The 16,095-nt window shown below is 28.4% G+C and overlaps 2 protein-coding genes, 1 non-coding gene and 1 pseudogene across 3 annotated transcripts; 2 read left to right on the top strand and 2 right to left on the bottom strand.

Moving 5' to 3' along the window:
* The first annotated feature begins 1,917 nt into the window (after positions 1–1,917).
* Positions 1,918–3,724, top strand: LOC124841005 (dof zinc finger protein DOF1.5-like). Its single transcript, XM_047317168.2, has 2 exons — positions 1,918–2,587; positions 3,294–3,724. The coding sequence occupies exons 1-2, from the start codon at positions 2,143–2,145 to the stop codon at positions 3,311–3,313; spliced, it is 465 nt and encodes a 154-aa protein (XP_047173124.1). The 5' UTR covers positions 1,918–2,142; the 3' UTR covers positions 3,314–3,724.
* A 5,425-nt stretch (positions 3,725–9,149) lies between these two features.
* On the bottom strand, positions 9,150–9,988 carry LOC124841016 (olee1-like protein). Its single transcript, XM_047317181.2, has one exon. The coding sequence runs from the start codon at positions 9,959–9,961 to the stop codon at positions 9,449–9,451; it is 513 nt and encodes a 170-aa protein (XP_047173137.1). The 5' UTR covers positions 9,962–9,988; the 3' UTR covers positions 9,150–9,448.
* A 759-nt stretch (positions 9,989–10,747) lies between these two features.
* Positions 10,748–10,818, top strand: TRNAG-GCC (transfer RNA glycine (anticodon GCC)). Its single transcript has one exon. It is a non-coding gene; the product is annotated as a tRNA-Gly (tRNA).
* Positions 10,819–14,400: 3,582 nt separating this feature from the next.
* Positions 14,401–15,254, bottom strand: LOC124841020 (olee1-like protein pseudogene; annotated as a pseudogene).
* Between the last annotated feature and the right edge of the window lie 841 nt (positions 15,255–16,095).

Genomic DNA, 16,095 nt, shown 5'->3' on the forward strand with positions numbered 1-16,095 from the left:
TTAGATTTAACTTTAGAAATAGAAAATTTGAGTTATCAACCAAATTTTTCAACAAAGACAAAATTACTAAATACTTCCATTTCAATATAGTTAAAAGGATGCACTATCTCTATTGTTTGAAAAATATGAAGAATTTTAATTGACCTAACAGATAAAAGTGGTTTCAACTTTTAAGAAAGGCAGGAAAATCGTATGAGATATGCAATGCTGGATTCTCACGTCAATTCCTACAGATTTCATATTAATCACTATCGTATCTTTAACCCGATTGCGATCAATTATCTCTATTTTTACTTGATTTAAACATTTGAAAAATAATTTATTTTTATACGAATTTAAAATCTCGATTTGATTACTACTTAATATTATATTAGAGAATATCAACCTTTTATGAATTGAAGTGGGATTGTTTTAGTTTAATCCCTAATTTCAAATTTAGTATTAATATGCAGTCAGGGTCAATGTCAGTCTGAATGATAATAGCTAATCCTAATCTATTGTACTGCAAAAAAAATTATTATAAAATATAAATTAAGGTATACTTTACAACATACCTTTCAAAATAATTAATAATATATATATGTCATTAGCCTAAATTGAAACATATTGAAATAACTTGATCGTTTTTTCAAAATACATTGATCTAAATTATAAAGCTAAACAAAGAAAAATTAACACCGGGTCGAGTCAAATTAATAGAACAGTAGAATCATGCAGTTACTTAAATTCGTACTATTTTTGTCTATTTTTTCCCGATAATTATTTCCCTCCATTTTAGTTTTATATAGATGATGTTGAAAATCAGTTTTTGGCTGAATACATTTTTGCCTAATTTTTTGAAAATTTTGTTTTCTCTCCTCTCCTTCAATTCATTATTCTTCAACCAAATAGTATGTGAAACAAAATGGATAATAAACACGATGTCGTATTGGTCTGTCTCATAACCCTAAGGGAAATATTGGCATTGACACTAAGGTTTAGAAGATTAAGTGAAAATCAGTTATTACTAAGATTAGAATAGGGTGATGGAGCAAGGAGAACCAACCAACCGAAATGTCACATCCAGATGGCATATCTAAGTATCTTAATTATGTAAACAAAGAAAAATTTTGTGTATTAGTTTTAAGAACATGGTGTTGATTAGCAATATCCTTTTCCAGCAAACATCCATTTGTTCAAAGCTTCACCTAGACATTTCCTTTTGGAACTTTTCTACATACATGTGGCACTGTACGCAAATAGTAGAATGGTACCATTGCATTAAACCATTGATGTCTAAAAGCAAACTTAATATTGGACATGCCTTTATAATCTTGTTCTTGAATTATTTTAGGAAAACTAATAGGAAAGAGAAAAGGCAATACTTTTCAGCTAGTAAGATCTTTGAGCTACCTTACTTTTTGAAATAGAATACTTGAAGAATTTCGCTACAACAAGTTTCTTATTTCTTTCACACACACATATATATATATTATTATGCAAGTACATGCATCCCCTTTCCACTGCCTTTTGACACTTTGCAAGCGATCTATCTGGACTGGCCCCACCTTGTAGACATTTTAGCACTGCATGATCATAACGTAGACTAACTCCAGGGGATAAATAAAAAACACTTTTCGAGTTAAGTAATTATGTTCAAAGGAGAAACTAAGATGTATTTTCTTACCTAAAAATACTTTGACCTCCACACCTTCTTTTTCAGTTAAATATACAATTCTCAACAGATGTGGTAATTAAGTCTATTACGCAATAATAATTTTATTTACTTATAGCAGTTGAGCTTATTTGTTTATTTATTTATTTATTTATAGAAGCAACTGTTTCACCCTCTCTTATGTCACATTAACTTGGGAAGAAAATAAAGATAGTGCTAAGCTTTCTGCTGCATAGTACCCTTCTCTTTTCTCTTTAGTTGTTCTTCTGACAAAGAACTTTACACCCCACCTAAGTTTAGTTTTTGGCGCGTACCACGTGGATTTCATGCCCTGGTTTTATGATTGTACTAACTAACAAACACTTTTCGCTTTATATATCACCCTAAGCATATATATAAAAGCACTTACATAATAATTCTTCCCTCAGCGACAACAAAAACCTTCTCGGTTAAGAAAGAAAAACTCTCTCTCTTTCTCTCTGTTAGAAATGGCTGAGGAATCTCAAGGGATTAAGCTCTTTGGCGCAATGATTAGACTCAACAGTGAGGAGGTCAAGAAGGGAGAAAAAGGAAGGGAATACAAGAGGGAGGAGAAGAGAACAGAGAAGATAATACCGTGTCCTAGATGCAAGAGCATGGAAACTAAATTCTGCTACTTCAATAACTACAACGTTAATCAGCCAAGGCATTTTTGTAAGAGCTGCCAGAGGTATTGGACTGCTGGTGGGGCCCTCCGCAACGTCGCTGTCGGTGCCGGCCGTCGGAAGGGCAAGCCGCCGTGTCATGGTGCCGCTGAGTTCCCCGATGGGGCTGTCTATGAAAGTTCGGAAGACGAGAACAAATTTGAGATTGGAAGTAGGTTGGTTTCAGAAGAGGTTCACAATGATTTTCGGCAAATTTTCCCGGCGGCCAAGCGGCGGAGGACTCCATCAGGTGGGTGCTTATCTGTCTCATGCTCTTCTTATCTTATCTGTACTTTTTCTCCGGCGGCCAAGCGGCGGAAGATTCTTATGCATTCCTGTACATGAATTTAGAAAATATGTAAATTAGTTTTTTCACTCTAAAATTCATCATATTTTCCATGTTAAAAATAATTAAACATACACAGTTGGAAATTAAATATATAAATTCAACAAGTATATATATATATATATATATATATATATATATATATATATATATATATATATATATATATATATATATATGTGTGTGTGTGTGTGTGTTTTTTTTCACCATATTTGGTAAAAAATTACAAAGATTAAAAAAATATTTTTATTTATTTATTTATTTCATAAGGGTGAAATAAGCTGTTGGATATGTATAATAATTATTTTTTTCTTTTATCTCATATAGATAAAACTTGGAGAAGTAATCATATTCAGAGATCCAATGGGTATAAACAATGGCATCGATTTTTTTTTTAGCATAGTTTTTCTTTCATTTCTTTCTCTACTTCTGGCATATGTACATCACTATCCAGTTCAAATAGTAAAATTAGTGAAACTTTATTGGTTTACCCTATTCACATATTAGGAATGTGACTAATTATAAGATTATTATTATTTTTTTCATTTTGTCCATTAAAATGTGTTTCGAACGGTCCAAAATATTGTAAAGGAAGTGTTTGTTTGTACAGGTGAGCATGAAGGTCAATAAAATCATCTACGAATTGAAAGCACAGAACATGGTGGACTTATATAGGAACAAGAAGAAGAATTCAAAAACTACGGAGAAAAGCGTGTCGTGAAGATGTGAACACCTCAAAAATATTCCATGACATTAAATCAATGGATGATGCTAAGCTACGTGACACATTCACATTAGTTTTTTCCTCTATGCTAAACTCCATTGTCCATATCTACGAAGGTTTTATCTTTTAAGCCATCAATGTACTTCACATAATTGGCTGAGTGGGTTTCACACTATCTTTGACACCATTTCCATCCACGAAATTCATGTATATATTCATATGATATTCTTGAAATATTGCTCACTGGACAAAGAGATAGGATTGAAAAGGTTTACATCAAGAAAAGTATTATATATATTATATATTTTTCAGTGCAATTTGTCGTTTCAGCTTTTTAATTTATTCATCCTTTTCTCTTGAGTGTGGTTGTTCTAGAGGCCGGCGATAAACCTTACCAAATCAATAAAATTTTGAAGAAAGAATTTCCAATTTCGCAGAGCAAAACGAAGATTCCAATCTTATGCTTTATAACTATGACGTTATAAGTGGAAATATTTTGTTGAAACAATTATCGTATTGAAAAGGGCATTTCATCTTTCTTTTTTCATGATTTTTTAAATATTAAATAATATTTTTTTATGATTAATGACAGCTTGTGCTAATCATGTATATTACAAAACTGTTATATTATGTTGTGGTTGAGGCTGAATTTGTCCTTTTCTTTTCTTTGAATGAACATCAGCAACCAATAAAGTACATTTGTATAATCAAGCTATATGTTTAACCATCGACTTCTTAGAGATTAATTATAGGTTGCGTTTAGCTTAGTGTTTTCGTCTTGCTTTACTTATTCAAAAAGCATACACTTACTTTATAGTATTTTCTTAATTATTATGCTTTATCTGATTAGGTGCATGAGTTTATAATATTAGAGCCGTCATTTTATATATATTTTTCTTGTGATAATAATCTTTCTGGAATCACATTCCTTCATCCATGACGACAAAACATATTATTCATATAAGATAAACCGTTTGAAATGGGATATGATGTTAATTTATACGTTCCCTTGTTAATTAATATACTATTAGACATATTTTTATATCGCTTTATTTTCTTTTTGCCACTTGTCATATCATATATGTGCTGTTAGTCAGTAGATGAATAACAAAGCTTAAAATTATTATATCATTGTGAAAGTAAATGAAACGTCCTTTGAAAAAAAAAATAGATTTGATTCTGCTCACGGCACATGATCAACAGGTAATTTTAATATTCCTTAAACTTCGGTTCGGATGCACTAATCTGTAATTTGTGACTATAGACAATTATTTTCTCACAAAAATCCGTACATAAAAGAAATTGTTACAGTTATTGTCATTAACTGAATTTTAAAATTCCAAGGGAGAAATTTAGAATAATACATCAAATGTTAGTCAATGAAAGTAATGTTATTGCCAAATTTAGTTTCTGAAAATTATGAAACAAAATTATTTTAATTTTTTAAATTACTAAGAGTAGAAAAAATTACTTAATTTTATTGTGAGTCTTTTCTTTAACTCTAAACTAATAAATCAGATTAATTAAACTAAGTATATTCAGTTTTCTCTCCTCCCTCATTAATAAAAAAAGTAGACCATAAAAGGTCATAAAGTAAATAAGATGGTGCATCTCTCACCCCCCCTCTCTCTCTCTCTCTCTCTCTCTCTCTCTCTCTCTCTCTCTCTCTCTCTCTATATATATATATATATATATATATATATATATATATATAAATTTTAAAAGCAGAAGTATAAAGGAAAAAATTATACATTTTAAAACATGAATAAATATATATTCTAATTTTTCCAAGTGAATTTTTTAGTTTTTTCTTTCCCTCTAGAGTCAGAAGTTGCCCCTAATTTCCCACTTCCTATATTTATAGATCTAGAAATCGCAAGTGGGTAACTATTTTTTTTTTTTTAAAAAAAAGTCATGTATGCTAATACAACAACTTATACGAAAGAAGTTAAGTTATGCTGAAGAATTCTATAAATATTTTGAAGAATTTAATATTGAATCATGTGTTAGAATAGAGTTTGAGTTTAAAAAGTAATATCTACTATGTTAGACTTTTATAATGTATTATCATTTCTTTTTGCTTTTATAATGGGTAAATATGTTAAAGAGAAGTATGGAAATTACATATATTTAACTCTTATATATAATGGAAAATTTCATCACAAATATTTAACTCTATGGAAAATTTCATCACAAACATTCAATAAGCACAGTACACACACCTATAGAAGGTAAATAACTCGACAATTATTCATAAGCTCTCGATCAATTTTTGTAGGATTCAAAACACACAATAGGTAACTTGACCTTACACACATAAGTTCGACCACCACGAGAAACAACTCGTTTCATGGAAACAATTGTCTCCTCTCGATGTTACACATAACAATTGCATATCAAATTTAAATAAGTCATCAATCATCAAAATTAAAGAATATAAACATTACAAAACCATTCTTTCCATAATGTATATCCAACATTATCAACATAGCTCGTAAACAAAGTGTCGCATGAACCTCCAAAATTTCCAATCACTTTGTCTTCTTGGTGAATAACATGTTGGAAGTCCCACATAGACTAAACAGAAGACCAATTCATATTTTATAAATGGGTGTAAACTTCACCCTACAAGCTGGTTTGTTGGGGTTGAGTTACTTAAAGTCCACTTATCTCATGATATGAGAGTCATGGTTTGAGCTTTTCCTAACAATATTTCTTCTTTTTAAACATTTTTATTCCACCTGTTATCGGACCACCCCAATACACCTAAGAAATAACTAAATTTAAAGAGAATAAATAAAACAAAAACACACATTTTGAAATCTAGTATACTACTTAACCGAATTTCAAAATTCGGTAAACTACTTAATCAGATTAAGAGATTTCAATAGCAAAAGTTTCTAAATGAGAAATTAAAAAATTAAGAAAGTAAAAATTTACTTGACCAAGATTGTGTAGGGGGAGAAGATGAAAAGGACTATGATGCATGACCAAAGGGGATTGAGGTTGTGGGGTGAAAAGTGAAGGAAACAAGAAACACAAGTTGTGGGGTGCAAAGTTGGTGTATGGAAAGTGTGTGAAAGAAAGAGGTGTATGGAGAATGTGCTAGATTGAAAGTGTAAGGGGTGAGTGCTTCAATAATAAATATAAGAAAAGAGAAAAATTATGATTTTAAAAGTCAAAAGACATAGAAGGTCTTTAGAAAAATTAGGGTGAAGAAAAACGTGAGATGGAGAAAAAAAAAAGAATATGTAAATGCTAAATTAAAATTAACAAATAACAATTAATCAACATCTATTATTTTAAACATCTCATCAATATCTGTTACTTCTCTCTACCTTTCTTTTGTAATACTATATAATATATAAATTGGCAATGAGTTTCCTTATTATTTTAACAAAATTCAAGCTACGTTTGTTTCAACATATGGAAATGCACAAATTTACTATTCATGCAGAAATTAATCGATAGAGAAAAAAAGCCGACGGAAATCAAAACTTTTTTTTTAACTTTAACTTTCTCTTCAACACAAAAGAGACTTGCGACGAAAGTTAAATAATTTTATTTTGAAATAAAGTTAATTTTTATTTAAATTATAATAATAATAATAATAAAATAATTTAATAATTCTACAAATAACAATAATGAATACAAATAATGTTACTTTTCTATTTTTCTATTTTTTTAAACTAAAATATATTTTTAATCTATTAAATTTATCAAATCATTTACTAAATTTTATAAACTTTCTTCTCAAATTTTTTATTTCTTAATATCTTTTCTTTAATCCACTCTCGCAAATTTACCTTAAAATCCAAACACAAACCTCAGTATTTGAGTGATGTTGGAATCCTTGAACAAGATCTTGTTTTTTTGAATACAAGTTAAAAAGAGATACCTCATTAAAAGTGATTAGTTAACATGTGAAGTTCAATTAAAAATAAAATGAGGCTAATTAAAAGTAAATGATAAGATACACACAAGCTGAGGTTTACTCATTTAAAAAATTTTCTCTACTAAATATTTTTTAAGATTTATGGAGCATCAAATAATATTTAATTTACATAAAATCAATATAAATGAAAAAGACACGTTTACTCAATTTTTTAAGAAAACAAAAAGAAGAACTATGAACATATGTTTATTGTTATCATTCATAAAGGATATGTAACATAAATAAATCTATTAATTTTAAAAATATTTCATCTCAATATTTATTTTAGTTTTCAAAATAGTTCTTGATTAAGGAAAATTAGTAAGCAAAAACATTTAACCTAATTTTTAATACTCATCCTATTGTTTATTATAATTTATCAAAAAATGAATAAAAATAGTAGATATAGAAATACATAGGTATATTACCTGATTGGTGAATTCGATTTCAAAATCAAGTAACATGCTATCCAAATATATTGTGAAAAAACATTCAATTTAGCACCTATAATACATATCACACCCCCAACAATTATGGTAAGATGTCTTGCAAAAAATCGAGTGACGGTGTTTGCAAACAATAACACAACTAAGAAAACCAAATATAAAAATAATATAAACAACGTCAATGTTTGAATGTCGAATTTATAGTACTAATTGTTCGAGGGCTTAGTGTTACTCTCATTTTGGAAGATTTTTGGAAAAACTTATCTGGAAAATGATCAATAAAAGTCACACAGCTTGTAAATGTGGGTGTAAGTAATGACCAACTTAGTATTACATCTAAAATTTAAAAGTCCTAGAAAAAATATTGCATGTTGATTTAAATAACCAAAGTTTTCAATTTATGAGTTAATAATAATAATTAAAAGGAACTGTGTCAAAACTAATATATAATTTGTTCTTCTAGGTTATTGTTACAAATATGAAGTTTAAATTTATGTAAATGCATAAAATTGAAACATGATTATGCTATACTTTTTCTATTATATTACATTATATCTAGAAAAATAAACATAGAAATTGATGAGTTATATATTTGATAAATATGTAGTTATAAGTGTGATATTTGAGAAGATTTATTATATATAGTTGTTGAATTGTTTATTTATCTTTTAGCAAGGGATTGAGTCAGTTGTAGTATTGAAAAATGATCATATCTAAAGGAATTTATACAAAGTTTCAATCATTAATGTAAATATCGCATTTAACTACAATTACAAGAAAAACCATTCTTAAAATTTCTAACAAAATATAGGATACGATTTTAAATAGAATCATAATATTCTCTCATAAATAGAGTTAATTTAAAATGTTTACTTGCGCATGTGATATTTTTGCCTCCTATCACTCTATCATAGTTTTTCCTCAAATCTTTTAATTTCTCATCATATTTTCTTTAATCCAAAAACAAGCCTACATTTATTTCTTTTCCTCACAAATCCACTTCCTCATATTCATCTTCAAATCAAGATACAACACTCAGTTATTTGAGTGTTGGACTCCTTAAACGAAATCTTCATTTCTTGAATAAAAAAATTAAAAAAGACAACTCATTAAAAATTATTACAGTTCAATTAAAAGTAAAATGAGACTAATTAAAATTAAATGATAAGATACAAGGAGTTGAGGTTTACTTATATTTAAATATTTTACTCTACTAAATATATTTTAAGATTTATGAAGTATCAAATAATACAACTTTCATATATAAAACCAATATAAATGAAAAAAAGGAAAGTTTGCACAAATTTTTAGAAACCCTATTAAATTATTACATGTAGCCGAAATAAAAAGGAGTTGGTTGATTGCATGCTGCAGAATAAAGTGCATGAATTGAAAGAGCTGATTTAGTAAAATCAGTGGAATTAGAAAAGGAGAGAGTAGTACAAGGCAAAGGATGGTCTGAAAGACTTGAAAGTAGAAAAACTCATCCCAAGGCCAAAGTCAGTACATTACTAAGCAAACATCCTGATTATTTTATAAATATATAAAGGGAATGGCAAAAAAACAGCAGCAGGAACAAAACCTAACAGGGATACTTAGGTATGTGTGATGTATCCTATTCATGAGGTTTTGTTTTGGTATGTTTGTATTAGAGGGGTTGTTCAGTTGGGGATGGGGGTGCCATCGTCGTTGATTTCAAGCTCTTTGATAAGTTCCGCGCAGCCAGGGAGACGGTCCTTCTTGAGAAATCCAAGAGGGTTTGCCTGGCGAACGTTGGAGACGATTCCATTGTTCTTAGTGATGCTGATTCTGGCAGCCTGTAACAGGTGAGCCTCTCTGTCAATCTCGTTGCAATCTGATCTTGGGCTCTTCAGAAGGCTCACCTCGCAAGTGTCTTCCTCGTGGTCTCCGTCCACCTCCGTTCTGTAAGTTCCCAATGCATTTGTAGTTGCTTCTTTGTCGAATGTCACGTTCTTCGCGTTGTCAACTTGTGAGCACATCACACGCACAGTCGCACCTTCCATGAACTCAGACAACCTCGTCAGGAACTGAAGACGACATGTGTCACAGTAAACCGTGCCCTCTACAAAGAAGCGCTCTTTGGCACAAGCCGAGCTCAGGAAGGATAACAAGCAAAGGGCGGAGGCAAGGATGATGATTGAAGACTTTGTCATTGCGAATACTGTTTGTTGGTTTAGATGAGAATTATATGGAGATGTTGATGATAGAAGAAGAAGAGACTATTGCGTTTTATACCTGTGTGGTGAGTTTAACGTGAGATTGTCGTTCATCCTATATTTATTCATGGTTGAAAAGTTGTTTTGATCCTGCTTTTGCTCCTTTTTTTTCTTGCATCTATAATAACTCTTACAAGTAAGGATTAAATTCTTGGTATTGGAAATTACATATTGATTAAAATGACTAAAATATAGTAAATAAAAAAGCCTATATATTTTTTAAGATTTTAAGTTAAATTATATGTATGTATATAGCTAATATTATGTGAATTACTGAAATTTCTAATTTGAATTTGTTACCATTTAAATTGAATTCCATTTTCATTTAAGTATTAAAATAAATAGTAAAACTACCAGTATATTGTCAGTTTCTTTTCCTTCACACTTATGTTGGTCCCATAGTAAAAGGTAGAGTAAGTTCAGAAAAAATGATGATATTGTCTGTTCCTTACAAAGTTTTGGATACAGTCATCTTCACTGCAAGCAAGCTAGAAGAATATTTTGCAGATTGACACTTTTTATTTTAAAAAAGTTAAGTATCATCTTGTCTATGCGACCACGGACAATGGATTCAGTTGTAAATCTGTTAACAGTCAAGTAATATTTGATTTATTAATCCAATTTAAATTGTGAGATAAACTTTATCCGCAAAATGCATGGAAGTTTCTACTAGTTAAAAGAAATGTTTATGAAAAATGTTATTATTTGAACTATAGATAAAAAGCACCAGTGGTCTAGTGGTAGAATAGTACCCTGCCACGGTACAGACCCGGGTTCGATTCCCGGCTGGTGCATTTGTTTCAATTTTATAATACAAGGAACGAAGAACCCGTGAATCACTACCATTCATTCCATTAGGCAAACACACATCCACAGGTAATTTGAATGAATTGTTTTTAGTATATAGTATAATGTTTATTTTAGGTTAGAATTCGGATTTTGAAAAACTGATTTTTAAACTGAATTTTTTTTTCTAAATTTTCGTTTATTCTGTAGAAAAAAAAGAACAAAAAGTAAAAAGAAATTATATGTAAAACTATATTTTTTAATTAAAATTTGTGTAGTATTAAATTATATTTTTAAAAAGACTTATATGTTTATTAAATTAAAAAAAACAAAAGATTTAAGTGTAAGTTAATGTAGCAATTGTTGATTTCTAGTTTTATTCAAAATTTGCAAAATTAAATTTAAATGTATAGGTTACTAAAAATTATAGTTTAAAAACAAATGTGCAATTGATTTGGTGAAAATTTATTGTTGAAGAAAAACAAAATTCAATTAGAATTATATTTTAAATAAACATTGTTTTCTTTTATTTTTCGTTTTTTAATTTTTTTAATCATATCTAAATATATTTTTCTTTTAAAATTACATCTAAATATTATATTCATATATTTTTAATTATTGTAATTTTTTTAAATAATAAAAGTTGAAAATGTAAAATTTTATGGTTTAATAATTAAATTGTTAATAATTTAATTGTATTACTTTCTATAAATTTTATGAAACATTGTTTTGTACAAAAAGATGAGTTATTTAGTTAAAGTGAAAAAACTATTTGAATATTAAAGTATTTCTATGAAATTTTGTTATTAAGTTATTTAGAGAAGCGTAATTAAATTAAGAAAGTAGAAGTGAATATATATTTTATTGACTGGATGAAAAATAAAATAAAGATTGAATAAAGTTAATGGTGGTATTTGGAGTTACTAATATTAGGATTGTGAAGACAAAAATTTATTGTAATACTGAACTTTGACCTATGACATTTTTTTTATGTTCCTTTTCTCTTATGTCCATTTCAGTCTTGATTTTAGATTATTTGGATTATCCTTTAAGTTCCTTCTACTGGTAAATGTGGTCAAATTGTGAGCTTTGGTATGGTGATTAATATTTATCAAACATCTAACCTTTAGATCTTGTTCACTTAAATGGATTTGGGAGAGAGTGATTGAGGAGGATTTGAGAAAATTTGAAAGTAAATTTTTTTGTTGTTTATTTGAGTGGATTTGGAGGTAAGTGAGAGTGAATTTGGAAGTAAAGTTTGTGAGAATTACTGTAGGATTTGATTGACGTGACATATTAAAAAAATTTACTTTCAAATCCACTCTCAGTTACCTCCAAATTCACTCAAATAAACAACAAATAAATTTACCTTCAAATCTTCTCAAATCCCCTCAATCACACTCCCCCAAGTCCATTCAAGTGAACAAAGCCTTAGTGAAGACTGGTGTGCATGTTCAAGTCATGATCAACATGTTTGCAAGTTCTTAAGACATATGAACACGATATTTTTTAAACTTTCAACAATCACACCAGCATTCATCTAATGTGACGACAACTTTTCCCAAATGACGTATTATTTAAATCTTGTTGTATTTCTTTCAAATTATTTTTTATTTTCATCTCTATTGTTTAATAATGAAAATAAAAAATTATTTAAAAAATATAATGTAACAATATAAATAAATATTTTCTCATTAAAAAAACATATAATTTCTTTTTTTTTCTCCTTTATTTTAATAAAATTCACAAAAACAAAAAAAAAAAATCTGTTTAGAATTCGGTTCTCAAAAAGCAAATTTCTATTGATACTTCGACCACGATAAATCATATTAAAGGTTGGAATTTGACTATTCAAAAATCGAACTGTAACCTAAAATACAGAATATGCTATGCAAGAAAATACGAAGAACAATATGTTATTTAAGGAAATAAAAAAAGATAAGTGTGTTACTCAGAAAAAAAAAACCACTTTAAACACGTATAAACAAGTTTAAACTAACAGCACCGTACAAGAACCTTCGGGAATTGGACTTGATTGGGTTTTACGATATAAAAGTCCAAAAAAATATATTACATGCTAATGTGAATAACGAAAGTTTTCAATTTAAGAGTTAATAATAATAATTAAAAAGAATTATGCCTTCTAAATGTGTCAAAACTAATATAATTTGTTCTTCTAGTTTATTTTTAAAATATGAAGTTTAAATTTAGTATGTAATTGCATTAAATGATTCGTTGACAGTTCCAATTGTTAGAAATATCTAGTGAATCACAAGAGTTAAGATTAGTGATGATTAACTTAACCTAAAACACGACCATTATCAGTTGGATTGTAATTAAGTTAACACTAATCCAAAGTTTATCATGAAATATATAAATCATGTTTGAAGTATTGAGGTGGTTATATTCAATATGCATTTATTGCTTGACTGGTTAATCTTTGTTGACTTTAGCATCGGAGTAAGATTGATAATAATTAACTTAAGTTAAAGCATGATGATATTCAGTTGAATTGTTATTAAACTAACACTAATTCGAAGTCTATCTGAAATATATAAATACATGTTTAAGGTATTGTGGTAGTTACATTCAATCAATATTTATTGCTTGAGTGCTTAATTTTTGTTGACTTTAGCAATGAAATAACTTTTCGACGGAGTTAATGACAAACAACAACCTACATAAACAGTTAGACAAACTGAAATTTGAAAAACGGTTGACCTCAACCCCACAAACCGAAACATGCATGAAATTGAAACGTGGTGATATTATATTATGTTATATCTAACAAAAATATATGTGAAAATTCATGAGTTATATTTGATAAATATGTAATTATAAGTATGATATTTAAGAACATTTATTTTATATATAGTTGTATTTATTTATCTTTCAGCAAGAAAATTGAGTCAATTGTAGTATCGAAGAAGGATTCAGAGGAACTTATTCAAAATTTCAACCATTATTGTAAATAACGCATTTAACTACACATTATAGCCTACGATCATAAAAAAAAATTACAACATATAAAAATATATGTAAAAATATAATGATATTTTTGAAATTTTTAACAAAATATACGATAACATTTTAAATAGAGTCATAATCTATGCCCTATTGAATAGAGTTAATTTAACATTTTTTACTTGTCCTGCACATATCACATTTTTGTCTCCTATTACTCCGCAGTAGTTTTTTCTCATCATATTTTCTTTAATCCAAACAATCCTACATTTCTCAGAAATCCACTTCCTCATATTCATCTTCAAATCAAAATACAACCATCCAGTAATTAGAGTGTTGGACGCCTTAAATGAAATCTTAATTTCTTGAATAAAAAAATTAAAAAAAAGGTAACTCATTAAAAATTATTACAGTTCAATTAAAAATAAAATGAGACTAATTAAAAGTAAATGATAAGGAACAGATGAGTTGAGGTTTACTTATATTTTAAAATTTTACTCTACTAAATATTTTGTAAGATTTACAAAGTATCAGATAATATTCAACTTACATAAAACCAATATAAATGAAAAAAAAAAACATGTTTGCACAAAGTTTTAGAAACCCTATTAAATATGTAGCTGAAATAAAAAGAAGTTGGTTGATATAATAAAATGAGTTGAATTAGGAAATGAGAGGTATAAGGCAAAGGATGGTCTGAGAGACTTGCAAAGTAGAAAAACTCATCCCAAGGCCAAAGTCATACATTACTAAGCAAATATCCTGATTATTAAATAAATATATAAAGGGAATGAAAAAAAAGAGCAGCAGGAACAAAACCTAACAGGGATACCTAGGTATGTGTGATGTATATCCTACGCATGAGGTTTTGTTTTGGTGTGTTTGGATTAGAGGGGTTGTTCAGTTGGGGATGGGAGAGCCATCTTCGTTGATTCCAAGCTCTTTGATAACTTCCGAGCAGCCAGGGAGACGGCGCTTTATGAGGAATCCAAGAGGGTTGGCCTGGCGAATGTTGGAGACGATTCCATTGTTCTTAGTGATGCTGATTCTGGCAGCCTGTAACAGGTGAGCCTCTCTGTTAATCTCGTCGCAATATGGTCTTGGGCTCTTCACAAGGGTAACCTCGCAAATATCTTCCTCGTGTTCTCCATCGACCTCCATTTTGTAAGCTCCCAATGCATTTGTAGTTGTTTCTTTGTTGAATGTCACGTTGTTTGCGTTGTCAACTTGTGAACACATCACCCGCACAGTCGCACCTTCCATGAACTCAGACATCCTCGTCAGAAACTGAAGACGACATGTGTCACAGTAAACAGTGCCCTCTACAAAGAAACGGTCACTGGCACAAACCGAGTTCAAGAAGGATAACAAGCATAGGACGGAGGCAAAGATGATGATCGAAGACTTTGCCATTGCGAATACTGTTTATTGTTTTAGATGAGAATTATATGGAGATGAAGATGAGGATGTTGAAGAGACTATTGCGTTTTATACCTGTGGGGTGAGTTTAACGTGAGATTCTCATTCATCCTATATTTATTTATGGTTGAAACTTGTTTTGATCCGGCTTTTGCTCCTTCTTTTTCTTGAATAAAACTTGCATCTGTAACTCTTACACGTAAATATCTGATATTAGAAATTACATACTAAAATAATAAATAAAAACCTATATTTTTTTTAAGATTTTAAGTTAAATATGTTTACATATACTAATATTATGTGAATTACTGAAATTTCTAATTTGAATTTGTTATCATTTAAATTGAATTCCATTTTCATTCAAGGATCAAAATAAGTTGTAAATTATTTTAAAGTTTATTAATATTTTTATTTCAACAATTACAAATTATTTTATAATTTAATAAAGTTTTTGAAATTTTTTTTAAAAAACATGCATTTTCACGAGTTAGTATAAAATGATTTATTTTTGTAATTGTTTGTACGTATTTTACTGTCAATTTTATTTTTATTAATATAAATTAATTTTATTCTTTTATCTTTCTGATTTTATGATTTTTTTTAAAATTTAATAATTATCTTAAAAAATAGTTAGTATAAAATAATTATATTTTTATAAATTTAATAAAAATTATTTTCTATTTTATTATCATAAGATAACAACAGACACGTACAAATTTTCTTATTAGTATTAATAAAAAGAGTTATTAAATAATTATTTTTTAAAAAATTAAAATATAATTTTAACTGAAAAAAATAGTATTGAATTAGTATTCAACTTTTCATATAATGATCTTAATACTTTTTACTTTTATATTTTAGTTAAATATTTCACTTGAATATTTATTAACAAGTTATTATTC

The sequence above is a fragment of the Vigna umbellata genome, chromosome 5 (assembly GCF_029865625.1).
Source record: "Vigna umbellata cultivar VRB3 chromosome 5, Vumbellata_1.0, whole genome shotgun sequence".
In the NCBI taxonomy this organism is placed as follows: domain Eukaryota; kingdom Viridiplantae; phylum Streptophyta; class Magnoliopsida; order Fabales; family Fabaceae; genus Vigna; species Vigna umbellata.

What these genes read in the sequence shown, in the direction of transcription:
- LOC124841005 (XM_047317168.2), top strand. Translation starts at nt 2,143, where the DNA reads ATGGCTGAGGAATCTCAAGGGATTAAGCTCTTTGGCGCAATGATTAGA. An exon ending in GCGGCGGAGGACTCCATCAG is followed by an intron (nt 2,588 to 3,293) that starts GTGGGTGCTTAT and finishes TTGTTTGTACAG; the next exon opens with GTGAGCATGAAGGTCAATAA.
- LOC124841016 (XM_047317181.2), bottom strand. Translation starts at nt 9,961, where the DNA reads ATGACAAAGTCTTCAATCATCATCCTTGCCTCCGCCCTTTGCTTGTTA.